This window comes from Ailuropoda melanoleuca, chromosome 5 (assembly GCF_002007445.2).
Source record: "Ailuropoda melanoleuca isolate Jingjing chromosome 5, ASM200744v2, whole genome shotgun sequence".
In the NCBI taxonomy this organism is placed as follows: Eukaryota; Metazoa; Chordata; class Mammalia; order Carnivora; family Ursidae; genus Ailuropoda; species Ailuropoda melanoleuca.
The window spans coordinates 53,897,448-53,919,439 of NC_048222.1; the positions used below are offsets into that span (position 1 = coordinate 53,897,448).

The 21,992-nt window shown below is 37.2% G+C and overlaps 1 protein-coding gene across 7 annotated transcripts in view; it reads left to right on the plus strand.

The window, feature by feature from the left end:
• MYO5A (myosin VA) overlaps positions 1 to 21,992 on the plus strand; it is a 183,280-nt gene that overhangs the window by 65,801 nt on the left and 95,487 nt on the right. For all 7 annotated transcript variants that reach the window (XM_034660960.1, XM_034660961.1, XM_034660965.1 and 4 more), the window contains exons 4-5: positions 1,996 to 2,140; positions 17,806 to 17,962. In XM_034660960.1, coding sequence (XP_034516851.1) covers positions 1,996 to 2,140; positions 17,806 to 17,962 — 302 coding nt within the window. The remainder of the gene's footprint in view (positions 1 to 1,995; positions 2,141 to 17,805; positions 17,963 to 21,992) is intronic.

Genomic DNA, 21,992 nt, shown 5'->3' on the forward strand with positions numbered 1-21,992 from the left:
TCATTTGACAAATTCAGTGACAGTTTGCCAGCTACTTTCATCTCGTACAGGCACTGCTACATGAAGAGTCGATGTGCAAAGACTTATCTTTGGTGCAGGTTCAAGGGGTTTCGTGTTCTCTTGTTCTCAGTGCAGGCCTGACGACTCACAGTTACCGTTCTTGCTTCATGTGCTGGCCTGAGCCCGTGCTCGTTACGGTACTAGCTGACAGTGCCCCAGCTCAGGATCCTTCTTCTTTCTCTTATTAAGCACCATGTACTTTTGGGTTTTTTCCCCCTTTTCCTTCTTTTGTCTCTCTTTCTCTATTTTTTTTCTTTTTCTTTTTCTTTTAAATAATTTTTTATTATGTTATGTTTGTCACCATACAGTATTTTGTTAGTTTTTGATGTAGTGTTCCATGATTCATTATTTGCGTATAACACCCAGTGCACCATGCAATATGTGCCCTCCTTTCTATTTTTTTTTCTTAACCTTATTTTTCTCCCTTGTCCCTGGCTCTTTTCTCTACTGACTTCTTATCTTTCTTTCCCTGATTACTCTCCTCTGGGCTTGGGTCTGGGATTTCATTCATTTTTTTCTAAGTCTGTTTGCTTGGGTGACCAACTCAGCACTCATCATTTCTTCCTTATTCCCCTGCTTTGGACAGAGACAGCTAACTTCTATTCTAAAAGGAATTTATACCGCTTGTATCCTTGATACTCTTTTTCTCCCCTGTTGGGGAACCAAATATTTGTTTCTCAATTTTCATTTTTCCATTTATCTTTTTCTTGCACATACGTTACTTTCTTGGTGAAGCCTCCCCTGCCCGCCTTATCTAAATCATAAACCCCTACTCCCCTCCTTAGTTTCTGTCTTCTTTCTCTGTTTAATTTTTCTCCTTTCTCCTTTCTACTATCTAACCTGTGATATTTATTTTTTCTTATCTTGTTAATTGTGTGAATTTCTCACTAGAATATAAGGTGTATGAGAATAAAGATTTGTCTTTTTTTTGTTAACTGTTATAAACCTAGCACTCAGAAAAGACAAGACATATTTGGAGCTGAATAAATCTTTGTTGAATGAAGGACTTCATTAAGTTAATATACACCTACTATGAAATTGAAGGAAATACCAAAAAAAGTATAAAAAGGGAAAAATAGGGGTGCCTGGGTGGCTCAGTCGTTGAGCATCTGCCTTCAGCTCAGGGCGTGGTCCCGGTGTTGTGGGATCGTGGTCCCGGTGTTGTGGGATCGAGCCCCACATCAGGCTCCTCTGCTGGGAGCCTGCTTCTTCCTCTCCCACTCCCCCTGCTTGTGTTCCTTCTCTCACTGGCTGTCTCTCTCTCTCTGTCAAATAAATAAATAAAATCTTTAAAAAAAAAGGGGGGGAAATAATTACACATAATTCACTACTGAAAAATAATCAGTATTATGTTGATATATCCAAATGTGTGTATATATGAGAAAGTATAAATAGATAAGAAATTAGAATTAGTCTGTATGTAGTTTTGTGTCATCTTTTCCTATGACATTTAATATTCTTTAAAAACATAATTTGTGGAGGTAGCATAATAGTCTGTCATATGGATGTAACAAAATATTTGGCTACTCTTCCTTTATTATATATTTTGTTTGTTTCTACTTTTCACTTTTGTGAATAATATGATAAACATCTTTATGAAAAGAAATCTTTGCTTGAATGTCTGATTATTTCATCTGGATAAATTTCTAGAAGTGAATTTTTTATTGAAATATTATGAAAATATTTAAAGTTCTTTTAACATTGCCATAGTTTTTATTTTCAATAGCTTAGACCAGGTTTTAAATGGTGTTTTAGTTACGTCTAGGTATAACAGGCTCAGAGGCAAAGGCTGTGGTATATTTTGATCTTTAACAACTTGTTAGTTCAAGATTAACTGAAATTGAAATTTGTGTTAACTGTGGTTCTCACTTTACCAAGTTTGATATGTCCATTAGTATATCATTGACTTCTTTTGCTTTTTTACCCCTCCCCCAGGTATAGTCCTAGTAGCTATAAATCCTTATGAGCAGCTGCCTATTTATGGAGAAGATATTATTAATGCATATAGTGGTCAGAATATGGGTGATATGGATCCACATATCTTTGCAGTAGCTGAAGAAGCTTACAAGCAAATGGCCAGGTTGGTGGAAGCTCTCTTTATTTTTTCACGACTCTTACTAGATGTGATTGTTTCTTCTTTGCTGAGTCACAGGTATTTTAAAACATAGTGAAGAGCAACTGGTAAATTATTATTAAGTAAACAGCCTTGACTATTTCAGAAGGCCTGCGTTATTATTAAAATAACCTCGTATTTATAAAAGGACATAACCGTTTTTAAAAACTGCCTTTGGAATCTCCTCCAGATCCTGTGACTATGCAAGGACAGGTGCTGTGTTTACAGATGAGAGAATCAGGGATTGCTGGGATTAAGTGGTGCTCCCACTGTCCTTCAGCTACTGAGTGGCTGGCTAGAAATAAAAGGCCTAACAACAAGAACTCTGCTGTATCTTAGATAATTAAATATCAAGGAAACTGTGAATTTAATGTTACTCTTATGTTCTAGAGACCAGTGATCCTGAACAGCATCAGTAAAATGTCTTTAATATTAACTATGGAAGTCTAACATTTTGCGAGTAGAAAACCAGAGAAAAAAAGCTACTTTCAGGACTCGATTATGCTCTTAGTAATGTAATGTAATGTAAATCAAAACTATGGATGTATAGAATAGTGTACATTTAACTCATTTCTCCAGTCTTCAGGTAAGAACCAGCGTATTATAAATATGATGTGGGAAACCCTCAAGCAATTTGTGAAGAGGAGAGAAAAGTAATACTGCAGAAGTTTTATTTTCTCCTTTACAACCAGGGAGAGTGTTTGTTTGTACGTAATTGGGCCAGCATATAACAGAATTTTAGAATTATTTCATTGACAAAGTCCATAGAAGTCATTATGCCCTTTTATTAATAAAATATTATTACTTCTTGTAATTGCTAACAGTTATTAAGCACTCTGTCTGTGCAAGGCACTGTTTAATTGCCTTCTATGTCGTTAAGTAATTTTATCCTCACAGCAACCTTCTGAGGTTGGCATTATTATTAATCTTCATTTTACAAATGAGAAAAGTTAAGCACTGGGAAGTTATTTAACATAACTGGGAAGACTAGCTTTCAAATTCCATCAGTCTAACACTATGAAATATTATCATATTAAATATAAAATGACTAAATATAGTTTTGTACTACATAATGTGCTGTATTATAGCAGATTCTGTTATAAAATCAAAATGAGTGTCAAAAGTGTAAGAAAGGTTACTTTTTTTTAAAGGATTTATGTATTTGAGAGAGAGATTGTGTGCATGCGAGTGGTGGGAAGGGGGCAGAGGGAGAGAATCTTGAAGCAGACCCCCCCTCCCAGCATGGAGCACCATGGGAGGGGGGAGGGGGCTCAATCCCACAACCCATGAGATCATGTCCTGAGCCATACTGAGAGTCAGCCGCTCAACTGACTGAGGCACCCAGGTTCCCCAGAAATCTTACTTTTTTAAGCTTTTAAATACCATCTATCAGCATAATTTTCCCCCTAAAGTTAGAAAAGCCCGGCAGTATTTGCCTCGTGTAGTACTGGAGTATTACAGTACAACATTAGCACCGCACAAGCACAGCCAGAGAACTACCAGCCAGAGACGGAATTGCGTGGAGTGCCAGGACCTAAAAATTGTCTCTAAAACATGTTATACTGCTCCTAGAGAATGATATGACTTCTTTGAAAATACTAATCTTAAATATGAAAGTTTGGTTCTTAGCATTTTTGTGACAGGAAATCCAAGACTAGTGTTAGATTTATATGAATATTTCTGGCTTTTCAACCCTGGATTTACTCGGGTTTCCTAACATCCCCTCCCCTCCATTATTCCCCTGTGACTCAGACAGTCAGTGTGATTTCTTTACTGCAGCTTTGCTTGTTTCTTTTCCCTTTGCTCAGTTTTGTTTTTTAGGCAGTTTTAAAATACGCCTCAATCAGTTATGATAAGTATACCATTTATATGAGTAAATCTGTGCACATAAAATGTGCTGAACAGTTAAATAGACCATATCTCTTAGGCATACAGTTAGAGATAGATAATGCAGGATCCTTTCTTTTTTTTTATTTATAGTAATTTTTATTATGTTATGTTAGTCACCATACAGTACATCATTAGTTCTTGATGTAGTGTTCCATGATTCATCATTTGCGTATAACACCCAGCGCACCATGCAAAACGTGCCCTCCTTAATACCCATCACTGGCCTATCCCAATCCCCCCACTCCAAAGCCCTCAGTTTGTTTCCCAGAGTCCGTAGTCTCTCATGGTTCATTCCCCCTTCTGTTTAGCCCCCCTTCATTCTTCCCTTCCTTCTCCTACCGATCTTCCTGCTATTTCTTATGTTCCATAAATGAGTGAAACCATATGATAATTGTCTTTCTCTGCTTGACTTATTTCACTTAGCATAATCTCCTGCAGTCCCGTCCATGTTGCTGCAAATGTTGGGTAATCGTTCTTTCTGATGGCTGAGTAATATTCCATTGTATATATGGACCACATCTTCTTAATCCAGTTGTCTATTGAGAGGCATCTTGGCTTCTTCCACCATTTAGCTCTTGTGGACAATGCTGCTATGAACATTGGGGTGCAAATGGCCCTTCTCTTCACTACGTCTGTATCTTTGGAGTAAATACCCAGTAGTGCAATTGCTGGGTCATAGGGTATCTCTATTTTTAACTTTTTAAGGGACCTCCACACTGTTTTGCAAAGTGGCTATACCAACTTGCATTTACACCTACAAAGAACTCAAACTCAATACACGAGAAACAAATAATCAAATAAAAAAAATGGGCAGAAGATATGAACAGACACTTTTCCAATGAAGACATACAAATGGCTAACAGACACATGAAAAAATGTTCAACATCATTAGCCATCAGAGAAATTCAAATCAAAACCACGTTGAGATACCACCTTATGCCAGTTAGAATGGCAAAAACTGACAAGACAAGAGACAACAAATGTTGGAGAGGATGTGGAGAAAGGGGATCCCTCTTACACTGCAGGATCCTTTCTTATCCTCTTCTCCTTACCAAGCATAGATGTGCCATATTGACCAGATGTGAACCCTGGAGTTTCACGTTGCCAGGACTCCTAGAGGCCCCTTACATCTTCAGGGAAGGTATAGTCACTTGTTCAGTAGACCTTTACTGGTCACCATCCAGACACTGTCCTGGGCATGGGGGACACAACAGCAAACAAGTGAGACAAAATAGGCAAATATTCTTACCCTCACGAAGTGATAAGATACACAGTTTGCCACGTATTAGTAAGTGCTATCCTGGAAAATAAAATTAGAAAAGTAGATAAGGAATGCTAGGTGGGCCAGAGGGCATACGTACTAGGCTCAGGGAAAGCCTCATTGTAAAGCTGCCTCCCCCTGCCCTTTTTTTTAAACTTAAAAAAAAAAATCTTAAACTTACCCAAAGTTTGGAAAAATAGTACACAGAGGAACTGAGATCTGTCTGCTAGGTATGCTCATTACAATGAAGGCATCATCTCTAAGCCCAGTAGAGCTAGGAAATACACAGAGTTAGGAAATACATGTTTCTCCATAGCCTCACCAACAGAAGGCGTTGTCATACTTTTAAAATTTCGCCACACTGACAGGTGAGAAATGGTATACCAGTTTTGTTTTGATTTGCCTTTCTCTAAATATGAGACAGTTGCACATCTTTCCGTACACACACACACATCTATGTCTATTTTTATGTCTATCTCTATATGTATTAAAAAACATGAGTTCATATTGATACATCCAATTCCAATTCAACACCACAGTTTTAATTTTTGTTTTCTCTTTTGCCTTCTTTTACTTCTTTCTTTGGTCTTGAGAAACCTGGCTCTTATTATCCACAACTTATTTACTTCTTTGCTGAATCTTAGAATACTCAAAAAATAGTTTCAGAAATATTAACCCATACCCCTATGAAAAGCAAATTTACCACTCAGGTACAATATTTGTGTCCAATTCATTTTTGTGTTTAGCCTTACAGAATATAGTTAAAGTTCTGATTTCCAAAGTTACTTAGGTTAGTTCTTATCTTACCCACTTTATTAGTTTACTCAACCACTTTCCCACACATGGTCTTTAAGATTGTTTTCAGCATTCTGCAATTATAAACTATGCTGTAATGAATAACCTTGTATATACGTACTTCTGTATCTTTAGAAATGTAGCTTCAGGTAAGTTGCTGAAAGTGGCATTGCTAGGTCAAAAGGCAGGTATAAATGTAGTTTTTGTAGGTATTGCCACATTCCCTCTGGAAGAGTTGTATTAGTTTGTATTTCTGCCAAAATTGTTCAAGAGTCCCTGCTTTCCTTAGCCGTATCAACAAAAAATGTGTAATCTTTCTTTATAGTTCTTCACTATCCAGTGGTATCTCAATGTTGTCTTCATTTGTATTTCTTTAAATATGAGTGAGTTTGAACATCTTTTCATATGTTTAAGAGCTACTTTATTAATGTATTTGTTTCTTTATGTGGTGAACTATCCGTTCATGTCTGTTTTAATTTTTTTATTGTGTTTTTAGTCCTTTGAGCCTCAATTTTAAGAGTTTAAAAAAATATGTGAAGGATATTAGCCCTTTGCCTGTGGTATATATTGCAAATATCCCCCACCCCATTTATAAGTTTTCTTTTGATTTTATTTATGCTGTTTTTTTCCCATGCAAAATAATGTCTTTTTTTTTTTATTGCTCTGGATTTTGAGTCATTGTTAAAAACCTTTCCTTATACTAGGATAAAAGAGATATTCATCCATGTCTTCTTCTAGTCTTTGTATTGTTTTATAATGTACCTTTAGATCCCTGATTCCGTTGAAGTTTATTTTTTTGTATGATATGAGATACAGATCTAAATTTATCTTCTTTTCCAAATGGCTACCTAGTTCTCCCAGCATCACTTATTAAGAAACCCATTTTGCCCCAGTTCTTTCAGATGTCATTTAGCATATCCTAGGTTTTCTCATGTTTTTAGGTCAACTTCTTGTCTCTGTTCTTTTCATATCCCTTTATCTGTTCATGTTCCAGTACCACACAGTTTTAATTATAGTGGCTTTGTAGTATTTTTTTTTTCAAAGTAGGCTCCATGCCCAGCGTGGAGCCCAATGTGGGGCTTGAACTCACAACCCTGAGATCAAGACCTAAGCTGAGATCAAGAATCAGACACTTAATCGTCTGAGCCACCCAGGCACCCCTTTATAGTATTTTTTATGTTCGGTATCATTGAACCTTCTCATAGTTTGTCCTTCTCATCATTTTCCTGGCTATGCTTAGATGTTTGTTTTTCCATACAGACTTTGGTATCAACTTATCTAACTCTATTAAAAAATAAAGCTGTCTTTTGAGTAATACCATGAAAGAAAAGATAAAGCAAGTCATTCACATATCTGGGGAAGAATATTCCAGGTAGAGAAATCATCAACTGCAAGGACCCTACAAGGCCATGTCGGGTATCATAGCAAATTTGACTTCTTCTCTGGATGTGAGTTTTGAGCAGAGGAATGGCCTGATCTTGCAGCTATGATAAAAATCAATCATAGATTGCTGCCAGAAATGCATATCCTGAATCTAATCAGGAGGAAACACCAGAGAAACTGAAAAGGAGGGACATTCTACAAAATAACTGTATATACTCTTCAAAATTATGAAGGTCAAAAAAGTCAAAGAAAGGCTGAGGAACTGCTTATGATTAAAGGAAATGTACATTATATGCCAGTTAAAAGAAATGAGTATTCTGAATTGAATCCTTGCTGATGGGGGAGGGAAGGTAACTATGTAGAGAACATTGCTGGATGGTTGATAAAATTGGAATATAGACAATGGACTAAGTAATACTAATACATCAATGTTACATTTCATGATTTTGATTATCATAGATGTGTAAAACCATGTCACTGTTCTGAAGAAATATAGTACTCTAAATTTTATAGGAGGCATCATGTCTGTAACCCACTCTTAAATATTTCAGAAAATATTAAAATAAGAGAAACAGAGATATTAATAAAACACACAGACAAAACCTAAACAGTTGGTGAATCTGAGTAAGGCATATATGGGAGTTCATTTTACTAGTTTTGCAGTTTTCCATAAGTTTGAAATAATATCAAAACAATCTAGTTAAAGATATTAGTGGAGAAGGTAAAAGTCAATGGATGGATTCTGGATATATTTTTAAGAAAGAGTGGACAAAGACTTGCTTTTATGAGGGTATGCGAGAAAAGGAGGAGTCAGGGATGGCAGCAAGGTATTTGGTTCGAGCACCTGAAAGGTGGGAGTTGCCATTTACTGAGATGAAGGACATTGAAGGAAGAGCAGGTTGTATATGTGGGGTGGGAGTGTGGGAGGAGGAAGGGTTGCAGTTTCATTTTAGATAGCTGTCCTCCAAGCAAACCTGACAGAAGTGATTCTTCCCCAGTAGGTATATGTCCAATGACAATAGCCATAACCAGGATCCTTGACTCAGGACTCCTTTCTAAGCATGCCCCTTAAAAAGAACAGTGCCCTCATAGAACACCTTCATAGTCAGGCCTCTTCCTTTTAATAGTCCTGTTGACTTACACAAGAGAAAATTCTGGTGGGTTGCGGTGTCTGTTTTTCTTCTCATATTCTTGTTTCCCATTTATGCCAGTGTTTTCTCATGCTGGAACTGACTGCTCTTTTTTTTTTTTTTTTAAAGATTTTATTTATTTATTTATTAGACAGAGAGATAGAGACAGCCAGCAAGAGAGGGAACACAAGCAGGGGGAGTGGGAGAGGAAGAAGCGGGCTCATAGCAGAGGAGCCTGACGTGGGGCTCGATCCCATAACGCCGGGATCACGCCCTGAGCCGAAGGCAGACGCTTAACCGCTGTGCCACCCAGGCGCCCCCTGGAACTGACTGCTCTTTGATAACTAAATGACAGTATTACTTTCCTTAAAACATAAGCTTTTTTTCTTTTGTTTCCTTAAAACCAGGTAATATTGATTAATTTGATATTTTTCCCCATTGTGAATGGTATAAATAAATTTTTTTTGACTAAGTTTCATTTAGTTTTTCTTGAAATAAATTAGATACTTACATGTATAACCTTGGTATAATGAAAAAGATATCTGTACTAATCACAGCTGCATCAGTAATAACTATATGAGGTTAAATCTCCTTGTCTGCCTTGGTCTCAGTTTTATTACCCATCAAATGGAACAATTTCCCTGGGTGGTTTACCTTGACACTTATAGTGTTCTGTGGTATGCATCTGTTACCTTTCTGTTTCGTGGAGACTAATTAATATGCATGTTGCTCTTCCTAGTGGAGAGCAGACTGTGGTAAGGAGCTGTGTAGCAAAGCAGGAGGGCATGGTACAGACTTTCTTCTTGGAAACCAGGAGTTGTGCTGTGTGACATCATTCATAGAGCTCTGCTCTAACCTTGGATGAGCCATCTAACCTCTCTATAGTACCATTTTACCCAACAAGGAAAAAATCATGTGCTTACTTCAAGGGTGAAAATTATACTAGATGATAAACATGAAAGCACTCTGAATAACATAACATAGAGACTTACTGAATCACTATGTTGTACACCGGAACTATGGTAATGTTGCAGGTCAACCATACTTCAATAAAAATTTAAAAAATACACAGTTTTAAAAATGCTAAGTATTTAAATATAGGCTGTTACTGTCATCACAGTCTTCATCATTATGGAGTCTTATGTCTGCATTCTCTTTTTGTCCACTTTAGCCTCTCATCTGGTTTATTACTCTTGACTGTTTATTGCCAGGCCTTTTCCAAGGGTGGCTCCTTCTTTCCTTTGGCTGGGAAGTCTCCGGATGCTTCACTGTCTGGAAGCTCATCGGCCTGCTGGCTGTTACAGATTCTAAAATCTCCCCTGTTACCAACAGTGACTTGGCTGCCCTGTGGTACCAAGTATCCCACTTATGCAAATAGACTTGAAGTGACAATATGCTACCTGATGAGGAATTTTATGTGTGATATATAAAGGTGAATAAACTTATATTAATTAATAGCTACCATGTTTAGATGCCTGCTGTGTGCACACATGGTGTCAGGCATGTTACCTGTAATCTTCATTACATCCCTGGGAGCAGACATCGTCCCCTCTGCTTTACAGATGGGGAAACTGAGGAAAATAAGTTGTTCAGGCTATCATACTAATGAATAGCATCTGGGAGCTGAGATGTGGTTTCTTGCTTTGAAACTCCAAAGCTTTTCTTCTTTGTCATTTCATTTTCTTACTTTCAACTATACTTCCCTATTCTAACACATCTATTCCCTCAAATTAACATTGCATGCTTGCATGTATGCACCTTTTATTCAGTCTAGAATATCCTTCTCCATGCTCCTTTATCTGCCTGACTTTTATTTATTTTTCATGGTCCCACCCAGGTTTTAATTTGAGACTACCTCAGCGCCTGGTATGTGACTGCTCTTCAGAATTCTTTAAATGTGAATTTGGCACTTAGTGGGTACTAGCTACCCCATAAGGTTGTAGAAGGAAAAAAATACAGTATATATAAGTGTATAAAAGCTATAAACATATATAACTCGGAATTTCTGTTATGGCGTCTTTATATTAATCTTATAGGCTCTGGACTGATGGAACGGAGAAGTCAGTTTGACCAGAGTCAGATCTTACAGCCATGTGAGCGGTTCCTCAGTAGGAACTGAATGACCTTAGTATGTGTCTCTAGGGAACATGTCTTTTCATTTCCCGAATAGTCTCTCTGCTTCTCTAAAGCACAGCTTTCACCAGTCTGCCTCCACATTTTTTTATAGGAAATATTTAACTTCAAAAATAATACTAAATATTGTCATTGTGAGCTCATTGTCTAATGTCAGCTTTAGAATTTGAATCTTTCCATCTTGAATGGATGGAGCTAGAGAGTATAATGCTAAGTGAAGTAAGTCAGAGAAAGAGGATTGCCATATGCATTCACTCATATGTGGAATTTAAGAAACAAAGCAAACAAGCAAAGGGAAAAAGAAGAGAGACAGACGAAACAAGAAATAGACTCATTCACTATAGAGAACAAACTGATGGTTACCAGAGGGGAGGTGGGTGGGGGGATGGGTGAAATAGTGATGGGGATGAAGGAGGGCACTTGTGATGAGCACTGGGTGATGTTACAGATTTGTTGAATCACTATACGTACAGCTGAAACTAATATAACACTGTGTTGACAAATTGGAATTAAAATAAAAAAATAATAAATCTTGAGATTGATCAAAAGTGGAAATCATGAAAACACAGAGCATAGCAGCTTGATTTTGATGAGTGATAATGATGTAGAAAAACTTACACCTTTTAACGAGAGATTTAGAGTCTCAAGTGAAGCCATGTCTTTAAGTCATCGCAGCAAAAACATGGCTTTGAAAGAAAGCCTTATATCACATGAATTTAATATTTTTTTCTTTTTAACAAGGGATCAAATAAAGGAGAAACAATTAGATTGATTGCCTGCAAAAAAGTAAAACTAGATTTTGTTTCATGCAAACACGCTCACTTATTAGCTAAAAATTAGATGTAGGTGCTTATATACTTAACTAAGGTCAACGGCAACACCCAGTTGTTATCAGAGAGTCAATATCAACATGGGTGGAAAGATTAAATTGTGTTCCACATGAGTCAGGTCTGGGGTTGGATTACTTAGTTTAGTCATGAATGATGAGGCTGTGAATGAAAAGTATGCTTTAAATTTGCAGAGAACAAGTTGATGGTCTTAGAAGATATGAATAGTATTCAGTATGACCATGATGAACTAGAGAGATTACATTTTTTAAAGGGTAAAATTGAGAAGGAAAATCTATAAAAGAATATACCTGTTGGAAAATGAAAACTGAGTAGATATAAGAAAACACTGCACAGACCAAATAGACACAGGTAGACTGAACAGATAGAAGTACTGAGGACCAAAGAAGGAAAATGTGTAACTCCTGTCTTTCAACAACCCAGAGTGGATATTCTGTTCTTGAATAACTTTTTTCTGAGGTTTCAGGTGCTTCTATATAGTTTCATTCCCATTGCATTCTTCCCATTCAGCCTAGTTTTCTCCTAATCATCATGTAAAAGTCAATGAAAGCATCACCTTTTCAAGAAGGCATTTCCTGACATCCCCTCCTCCCATCTCCTACCAATTCCATCCTGGGTAGACCTCCTTTTTAAAATGGAGTGAAGTAATTGAAGTATTTTCAGTCTCTCTGAATAGACTATGACCCCAGAGTCTTTTATCTTCATAAAATGATTGGCACATTATGACTGCTCATTACATGTTTGTTGAATAACTGAACGAAGCAGTATTTTTAGGTGGTGGCTTTTAGTTCACATTAGGGCCTCTGGAACCGCCATTGATAAAACAGGTCAGAAGAGCTTACCTTCAAAGGCACCCAGTACCCGGGTATGTAGTAGTACTGTAGAGGCCCTTGAGAGAGTAACTGGCCAAGTCAGAAATCATAAATCTTTTTTTCATGCGTCCATAGGATGGTCCAGATTGTTTGATGAAGCATGGAGAATCTCTGTTCTTGAACTTGGTTTTATCAGGCTTTTGAAGTGATAGTTACATCCCAAAAGTGGAAACAACTTTCTTATAAGAACAAGAACACCTGAATGATTGTAAATATTGCCTGATCAGATAAGCAAAATTTCAAAGAGCAATAAATTATTATTTACATATATATATATCCATATAAAGCTCACAGCTCAAATGAATAGAAGAGGGTAGACTTTAGTATTCACCTTGAACCATAAAATTTTTTTAATTTTTATTTTTTAATTCAGGTATAGTTAACACACAGTGTTAGATTAGTTTTAGGTTTACAATATAATGATTCAACAATTCTATATGTTACTCAGTGCTCATCATGGTAAGTGTACTCTTAATCCCCTTCACCTATTTCACACATCCCCCCACCCACCTCCCTTCTGGTTTGTTTTCTGTATTTAAAAGTCTGTTTTTCTGCTTGTCTTTTTTCCTTTTTTTCATTTATTTTGTCTCTTAAATTCCACATGTGAATGAAATCATTGTATTTGTCTTTCTCTGATTGACTTATTTCACTTAGCATTATGCCTTCTAGATTCAAACATGTTGTTGCAAATGGCAAGATTTCATTCTTTTTTATGGCTGAGTAGCATTCCGTTGTGTATGTATACCACATCTTTATTCATTCATCTGTGGGTGGACAGATCTTGGCTATTGTAAATAATGCTACAGTAAACACAGGAGTGACTCTCTCTCTCTCTCTCTCTTTCTCTCTCTACCTACCTATCTACCTATCTCTTTTCAAATTAGTGTTTTCATTGTCTTTGGCTAAATATCCAGTAGTGGAATTACTGGATCATAGGGTAATTCTATTTTTAACTTTTTGAGGAACCCCATACTGTTTTCCACTGTGGCTGCACCAGTTTGCATTCCCGCCAACGGTGCACAAGAGTTCCTTTTCCTCCACATCTTTTTTTGATTTTTGGCCATTCTGACAGGTGTGAAGTGATACCTCATTGTAGTTTTGATTTACATTTCCCTGATGAGTGATGAAAAGCATATTTTTGTGTGTGTCTTTTGACCATCTGAATGTCTTCTTTGAAAAAATGTCTATTCATGGCTTCTGCCCATTTTAAAGTTGGATTATTTGGGGTTTTTTGGTGTTGAGTTGTGTAAGTTCTTTAAATAGTTTCGATATTAACCCCTAATTGGATATATCATTTGCAAATCTCTTCCTTCATTCAATAGGTTGTCTTTTTTGTTTTCTTGTGCAAAAGCTTTTTTTTTTTTTTCAAAATAAGAATAGTTTAATTTTGCTTTTGTTTCCCCTGCCAAAGGAGACATATTTAGAAAAATGTTTTTAGGCTGACGTTAGAGGGATTATTGCCTATGTTTTCTTCTAGGAATTATATGGTTTCATGTCTCACATTTAGATCTTTAATCCATTTTCAGTTTATTTTTGTGTATAGTATAAGCAAGTGTGAACCATAAAATTTTTATCCCCGATGTTTTTGTCTGCTTTCTCCTCATCACTGTCATACCCTTCTTGTCTTTCCTTTTGTGTATCTTTATTATCTGTTATCCTTCTCTCCTCTCTGTCTTTGCTTGGCTCCCATTTCTACCTATCTCTGCTCTTACTCTCTCTTTTTGGCATTTCTTCCTATGGCCACATACATAGAACTGAAAAACATTTTTTTTTAAAGATTTTATTTATTTATTCGATACAGATAGAGACAGCCAGCGAGAGAGGGAACACAAGCAGGGGGAGTGGGAGAGGGAGAAGCAGGCTCATATCAGAGGAGCCTGATGTGGGGCTCGATCCCATAACGCCAGGATCACGCCCTGAGCCGAAGGCAGACGCTTAACCGCTGTGCCACCCAGGCACCCCTGAAAAACATTTTAAAGACTTTATTGTACCTATTTTATAAAGAGTGCTACTTCTTGCATTTAACTTATAATTAATAATCAATGAATTAATTATTTTACATTTTTACTCTTTGTAGCCCCTTATTGATTTTGGTCATCTCAAATTCGGGGGTCCTCCAGAGAAAAAATGTTGTGTATTTCAAATGTGGCCACTGAAGACCGTCTGAGTGTCTGTAGGCCTGTCCTTTTCCAATTGTCCTTGGTCCCAAGAGTTTACCCTGGCCTGGAGTACAAGCTATAATCCATCTAACATCTGAAAAATCAACTCCAAAGTTAGACTTTTAGATTACAGTACTTTGGAATTTGAGAAGGACTTTGAGTACTATTAATCTTAAAGATGAGAAAACTGAGCCAGGGAGGTCATGCAATTGCTCAAAGCTGTGTAGCTGGTAAATGGCAGATTTAGGATTAGAGCCTTGATGCAGGGAAGCTTTTATATAATGGAAGAGTGGTGCTTATTTATATATTAGAATGCTCCACTAAGCTTGGGAAAAAGGGAAGACTCTCTGCCAAAAAGTCAGGGAAATAGAAAAAAATAATAATAAAGTCCCTTAAAAAATTTAAAAACTTTTGGAATCCAGGATCCTAAATCCTGGAAAAGAAAATGTACATGGCATGTGCTTGATATCGGTGTATATATGTACATAGTTGTACAAATCTCTAACTCATTCGAACGATCCTTGATCTTATTGCCTTTAATATTTTTCTTCTTCCCTGTAGTATAGGAAAGAGCTTACGAATTTTTAGATTTTTCGATACAACATTTTGATATTGAGACTTGAAATAGCCTTTCAAAGGTAGTACAGTTTAAATAACAGTTCCCATTAATATTTTCATCAGACTAGTGGAAGCCTCCTCACCTCCTTTGCTGTTGGAAGGAGTGGTGTCACACAGGGTGTGATGACAACTGATCATGAAGGAATTAGGAAGAGATCATTTTTCTAATCATATTGTAGAAGGGAATCCAAAAACTGTTGATACTGTGCTTTGATTAATGTATAGAAAAAGGCGAATTCTGAGGATGTTTTAAATGACTAAAAGAAAGGACACTGGCACCACGATGAGAACTGTTTTATTAGATGATTTATGTTTTAATCAGCTGTGAATGAACGCAGGCAATGGGAGTGTCCAGTTCTGTCTAGAAATTCAAATAAAAAGAAAATGAGATGGTAAGTATGAGGTTCAATGATGTTTCATAAAAACAGGGATTACGTGCAAGCTTGCACTATAAAATTTAAACATTCCTTAGTGTGTCACCTAGGTCCTCCCGATTTTCCCCACAGTATGGGAGTCAGAGTGTCAGGAACAGGTTGCTATACTCCTACTGTATTTTTCAAGGTCTATAAAAATAAAGACAGTTACCCTCATTTCTCAAAGGAAGAAGAAATTTTTCCTTAGAAAAGTCCTAAATTTCTACCTTGGAAATTTATTGCCAACTACTGTGGATTCTACCACTTTGGTGTCTCTTAAAGCTCTCTACCTCTCTCAATCAGGACAGCCACAACCTTTGTTCAGACTTCCATAATTTTTCTTCTGGACCCTCGCCACTCATACTCCACATTGCTGCCAGAGTGATTTTACTCATTGAATTTTATTCTTTGTGTTGTTTTCTGTTTAATGGCACTCCATTACCTTTAGCTAAACTTGATTCCTTAACAGCTCATGTAAGAACTTTATGGTCAGGTTCTTGGTCAACTCCACAGCCTTATCCATCATTACTCCATGTTCCAGCCAAACTGAATGATATGCTCTTTCCTAACTTCTCATGCATCTGAACTTTCATTTATGTTATCACCTTTCTCTGGAATGTTTCCTTTCTAACTTCCTCATCACTTGCTTACTTTTCCCTAGTTATCTTTCTAGACCTTGTTCTGGTATCTTCTTCAAGGAGCCTTTCCTGATCACCTCTTCCTCCTTTCAGTGCCTCATCACATGCATTATAATCTCAAATTACAGTTTTTCTTTCCTGTTAGACCATTAACCACTTGAGGACACAGATCACAGCCTATTTAATTTGTATCCCTAGTGTTTAGCACAATGTTTGGCATGTAGTGGGTATTAGATAAATATTTGTTAGATAAATAAGTCTCTTGTAAAAGATAAAAAGATCATTTTTTGTAATAGAATAACCTCTCTATCTTGTGGCCTTATAGAATAGTTCCACTAAAAACCTTTGAAGTCACCCTGGTCCAGTCTCTTTGTAAATTAAGGGCACAAATAATACCACCTTTATGTACTTGTTCAGTTATTTTGATGAAGAGTTAATTGCTGGTTCCATCTCAGGAAGTGGCAGTTTCCTACTTCTGTCTTAGTAGAAATCGTAGTCAAAGCAGAGAGATTTAGGGGTGCCTGGGTGGCTCAGTTGGTTAAGTGTCTGCTTTCGGCTCAGGTCATGATCCCAGGGCCCTGGGGTTGAGCCCCGTGTTGGGCTCTCTACTCAGTGGGGAGTCTGCTTCTCCCTCTCCCTGTCCCCCCACTTGTGCATGCTCTGTCTTTCTAGTGCTCTCTCTCTCTCAAATAAATAAATAAAATCTTAAAAAAAAAAAGCAGAGAGATTTATTCTTAAGCTAGGTTTCTCATTGAGGTTCCATTTACTTGTAAGCCGTACGCATTTATTGAGTATTTGTGATGTGTCAGGCTCTGCACTAGGTGCTGGGTATTAAAGATAAAGATGATTTAGGTCTTTATCCTCCAAGAAATGATAGTCATGTGAACAAGTGTGTCACTTAGAGTTTTTGAGTCGTGTGAATGAATTAAAGATGGAATAGTAGATAGTCTTTGAGTTCTGACATATTTGGACAAGTCAGCCAACATATAAAAAAACTGTTTCTTCTCAGCTAATGAAGATACTTTCAGTAGGAGCTGGAGTTTGTGCAAGAAATGACTGTATGGACTGTTAACTACTAGACAATTTATAAATTTTAAATAGGATTTTCTTTTAAATTCCCTTGCTGTGGCTCCTTTTTCTTCTGAGGTGGTTGACAACAGTACTGTAATATACCAGAATTATTATCTAGAAATTAAATAATTGGTTTGAGATCTGTACACACAAAAATTCAGAGACCCTCTATTACAGATTCATCCTTAGAAGTGATGCTATCTAATTTGATGCTTGATATCTTCTTCTCCCTCTCTGTTCATTGCTAGTTCATAAGTAGTTATTTTTATTAGGAAGTATCATTCTTATGTTCCTTCCCACATTGCTGCAGGTATGAACCGGAAGAAAGTCACCATGGCTCGCTGACGAGAGCACAGAGGAAATAATGTTAGTCACATTCAGGAGTGGGCAGCACTGTTAGTTACTCTTCTTTGTTTTACAGAGATGAACGAAATCAGTCCATCATCGTAAGTGGAGAGTCTGGGGCAGGAAAAACAGTCTCAGCTAAGTATGCCATGCGATACTTTGCAACTGTAAGTGGTTCTGCCAGTGAAGCCAATGTTGAGGAAAAGGTCTTGGCCTCCAACCCCATCATGGAGGTAAGACAGCAGCAGCCTTGGCCTTCTGACTATATTCTCTTAAGAAACCTGCTCCAAAAATTATTGAAACAACACATGTCAGAAAGTCGGGGTCTCCCAGCTGCTGAAAGTAAGAAAATACTTTTCCATGTGTTAGTAAGAAGAGAGCTATGAAAAGTAAAAAGTCAGTAAGGTAGCCATTTGAGTAGAGCCCCGCTCTGGAAGCACCTACTCGATTCCAGAATCCTGCATTTTTAACCTACCATTGAGTTGTTGCCTTTAAATAACTGGCAGTGGTACTTCCTTTTCTAAATTTCTATTCTCCTAGTTAATTGACTCATGTCTATTGTTCCTTGTACTAAAAGTATGTTCCTCATCCCCCACCCCCCAATTCTGAGTTTGTAGGATTCACTATACTCAAGCACAATGAATTTTATCATTCCTTTGCCCACATTTCATTTTCTATACTTAGTGCAACTTGTTTGGCTTTAAGTTTGTTTTTTTCCAGATTTGAGCTATAGGCTTGAATCATGATCTTGTAAACATTTTTCTTCTTGTTTCTGTGAAGCACATCACACAGCTTTAGGTTAGAAAAAAGAAATTCGGTAGCCATAAATTCCTGAGAAAGGAAGAACTATGAAAGGATGTCCTTTCAAAAGTAAAATATGTATACAAAGTGTCAAAGAAAGTGGACCTGTTTGTGTGAGAATTTGAGTATTTCAGGATTTGTAACTAGATTTGTCTATTAATATGATTTTAGAAAAGTCATATTTTTGTAAATAGTCCCATTAAACGGAAAAAAAGTAATTTTCATTACTAATGGAGAGAAATTATTTTGGACAGGGAGAAACAAACCTTTCTTATTAAAAATTCAGGTCAGCATTTTTTATTCCTGTTTTTTCCCTTTGTCAAGCCTTATTTGTCACCCAAACACAGACGGAGTTTAGAACTGGCCTGGTGCACCTGTGATACAAGTGGTTTTTGCAATGATCAGTCCAGAGGTAATTGTGCCTGGTTTGCAGTGCCGTGTGTGACACTTCAGAACAGAATGTTGTGCCCCCTTGCCTGCAGGGCTGCCCTCCAGAGCAGGAGGACCTCTGTCCTTGGGACCGAGAGGACAGGATGTGCTGGGGAAGTTACAGGGCTGCCCAGACTAGGTGCACTGTGCAAAGAGAACTGGAGAAGTTTTCTGAAATAGCACAGATGGGGAGGAAACAGAGGTGTGTGCCAAAAAGACTAGTAAAGATTTTAAGCAAATATTAATATTTGAAAGAATTTAAGCTACAGATATAGTGCTGGATGCCATTGTTAATACTGGGAAATATAATCCGTAGAGCCAGCTTTGGGTTTGGGGTCAGAAAATAACAGAGCTTTGCTTTGCTTCCTACCATTAGTTTGGCTATTTTTGGTCACAACGAATTCTCTGTATTTGCAATAGTTTAGTTTGTTCTTAGTCCCTAATATTAGAATATCCCAGTCTAGATTGTAATGGCATCAGGGAATCCCACCTCTTCTAGGCCCAGACCATATAATATCTGAGTCTGGAATGAACCTTCTAGAATATTTTATGACCTTGCTCTATTCTCATTCAAAAAATAGCTACATTGGTTTTTCTACAATACAGATTTGCGTTGTGTTAGTAGGAGAGATTAAAATGGCCATAGATCCTAGTTTTTAATATGTAATTATAAGGAATTTACCTTATTTGCTGGGTTGAACAAAAACAGATAAAGGCATCAGTTAGGCTTAGTTACTCCCTTTTATATTGTGTAGTTTTTCTATAGGAATTTGGATTAAGAAAATTTGGCAAAGAACGAACTAATTTTCAATAACTACAAATGAAGGCATCTCAATTTGAAAGATTAAAATGGAATCTGGAGCTAAAGAATTGTGACAAAGGGTTTGCAGTTATAGGAAGAAGACATAGATGAAATACTGAGTATGCGGCCTAGAAACCTGTCTCAAGGCCGTGTTTCTATATCATAGTCCTTTACTGTGATGTCAAGAATGGCATGTCTGGGTCTCCACGACCTGGAAGTCCTCCTTGGCTATGAGCATGCTACACAGTTAACCTCACAACCTGTGGCTAGTGGGATTTGCACATGATCCTTTGGAAAGCAAGGTCCTCATCCTCAGCATAGGCTCCTTTTGCAAAATATGAGTGATGCACAGATAAACGATTCTTTTTTGCTCATTTTATCATGCTTTCTTTTTCTCCTTTCCTCCAGGAAATTTTCATCCGAAGATGGGGACAGGGAAAGATTCTTGAGGGCACAGTGCGTCTTAATAGTTCTTTTACATCTTTAATAACCATAGTTAAAGGTTTTCATCTCCTTTTAGCAAAGAAGAATAACTCGCTCAGCACTTCACTGAAATCAGTAGTAAAATCGAGACCACAAAGCTTTTTTTCATTAACAATTTCTTGCTAATTGAAATGAAAATAGCATCAAGGGAGTCTGTTGTAAATACAGTACTTATAAGGCAGAGGGAGCAATTAGGGAGAATGGACAAAAGGTATTGTTTATATAGAGAGCCTTCTTTCCTTATCAAGTTCAAGGCTTATAATCATATAATTCTAGTTTTGAGAAGGACCCTAGAGCTCATCTCTGCTAGTCAGTTTACGCTTGGAGGCACTACTGCTCCTCAGAGGATTAAATGTTGGCAAGTTGGTAGGAGGGCCTGGTCTAATACACAGGTCTTCAGACTTCTATCTCATTCGCTCCTTCTACCATTGTTTGCTCCATGTTAAAAGCCTGTTACTCAAAGACAGAGGGGAGGGGTCTGTTTCAACCCTGGCCTACTCACTGCTGCTTCTCATGGTGTTTTTTGGCAGCTCAGCCCCCTGGGCTCGCACTCTGAGTCGTTAGGAGAGGGATGGCATATGGAAGGTGGGATGGGGTCAGGGAGGGAGGAGAAGGTGTGGACCCCCTTCACCAGCTTGCTTAGTTGCTGGCAGGAAGGTGCTTAGTGGCCATTACTGCCACTGCCTCAGTTACTACATCTTACTTCATCTGCTCTTTGACGGAATATCCTGTGTTGAAAGAAAATCCTGTGTTTATCATTAATTCCCTTTTCTAAATAAAATGAAAATAATTGGAATATATGGAGACTTTCCTTTGTACTTTTTGTCATATCGAGAAGGGGTATATCTAAGTAAATGTATTATCACACTGTCTTAGGCTACACTAGGATCACTCTTACTTCGCTGGGAAGATGGCTTTCTGTCATTCTTTCCATTTAAAATGTTAATCTGAAATAGAGTGGTGTTCTCATTGCCAAAGCAAAAATAGGACAATACCCGCCCTGGATTTCAGAGAGTAAAATGCACTTTCTTTGATTGATCAGATAATCTGATGTGTTGATTTTTTGTGGCTGTGTTTTCACTGTTTTCATCACTTAAATTTGTATTGCTTTTTTAACACTCCAAAGCATTTTCATGTCTTTCTCTCTGCTGTGGTTTCAATCTACTAAATCCTGATCATCTCAGGCTTTGTAGAAGTAAATTTTGGTAATTTTGTATAAAATATTTTTTTAAACATTTAATACATGCATTATGTGAACGCTTGCTTCTCTAAGTACACCATGTGTTTTGCTTTGCCTTGGAAGAAAAATTTCTAGAAACCTGTTACCTAAGTCAGAAAGTAGTTACATACATTATCTTAATTTTTAAAATTATATAAAAAATTTAGCAGAAAGTTATATTCTCTGAATTCTGTGGCAGATGTTTTATAAGTTAGATACAGCTATCAAAATCCAAGGGCAAATTTTACTGTGTCTGGTTTCCGAAAATGGCTTTGAATTGAATTGATGATTAGAAAGATTCTGCTAATAACCAGTCCAACTGGGCCTTTATTATCGCAGGATAAGATGATAGAAACTTCTAGCTAAAGAGACTCAACACCAGAGCAATAGTTCCATGAAAATATTAATTTGTCTTAACCAGCTTATTTACATAAAACAGACTAATTTTTCGGGAAATGCAAACCCTAGTGTGCTTCGGCAGCCCCCAGTCCCATCCGTTTCTTTCTTTGTTGACCTGAATGAATGTGTT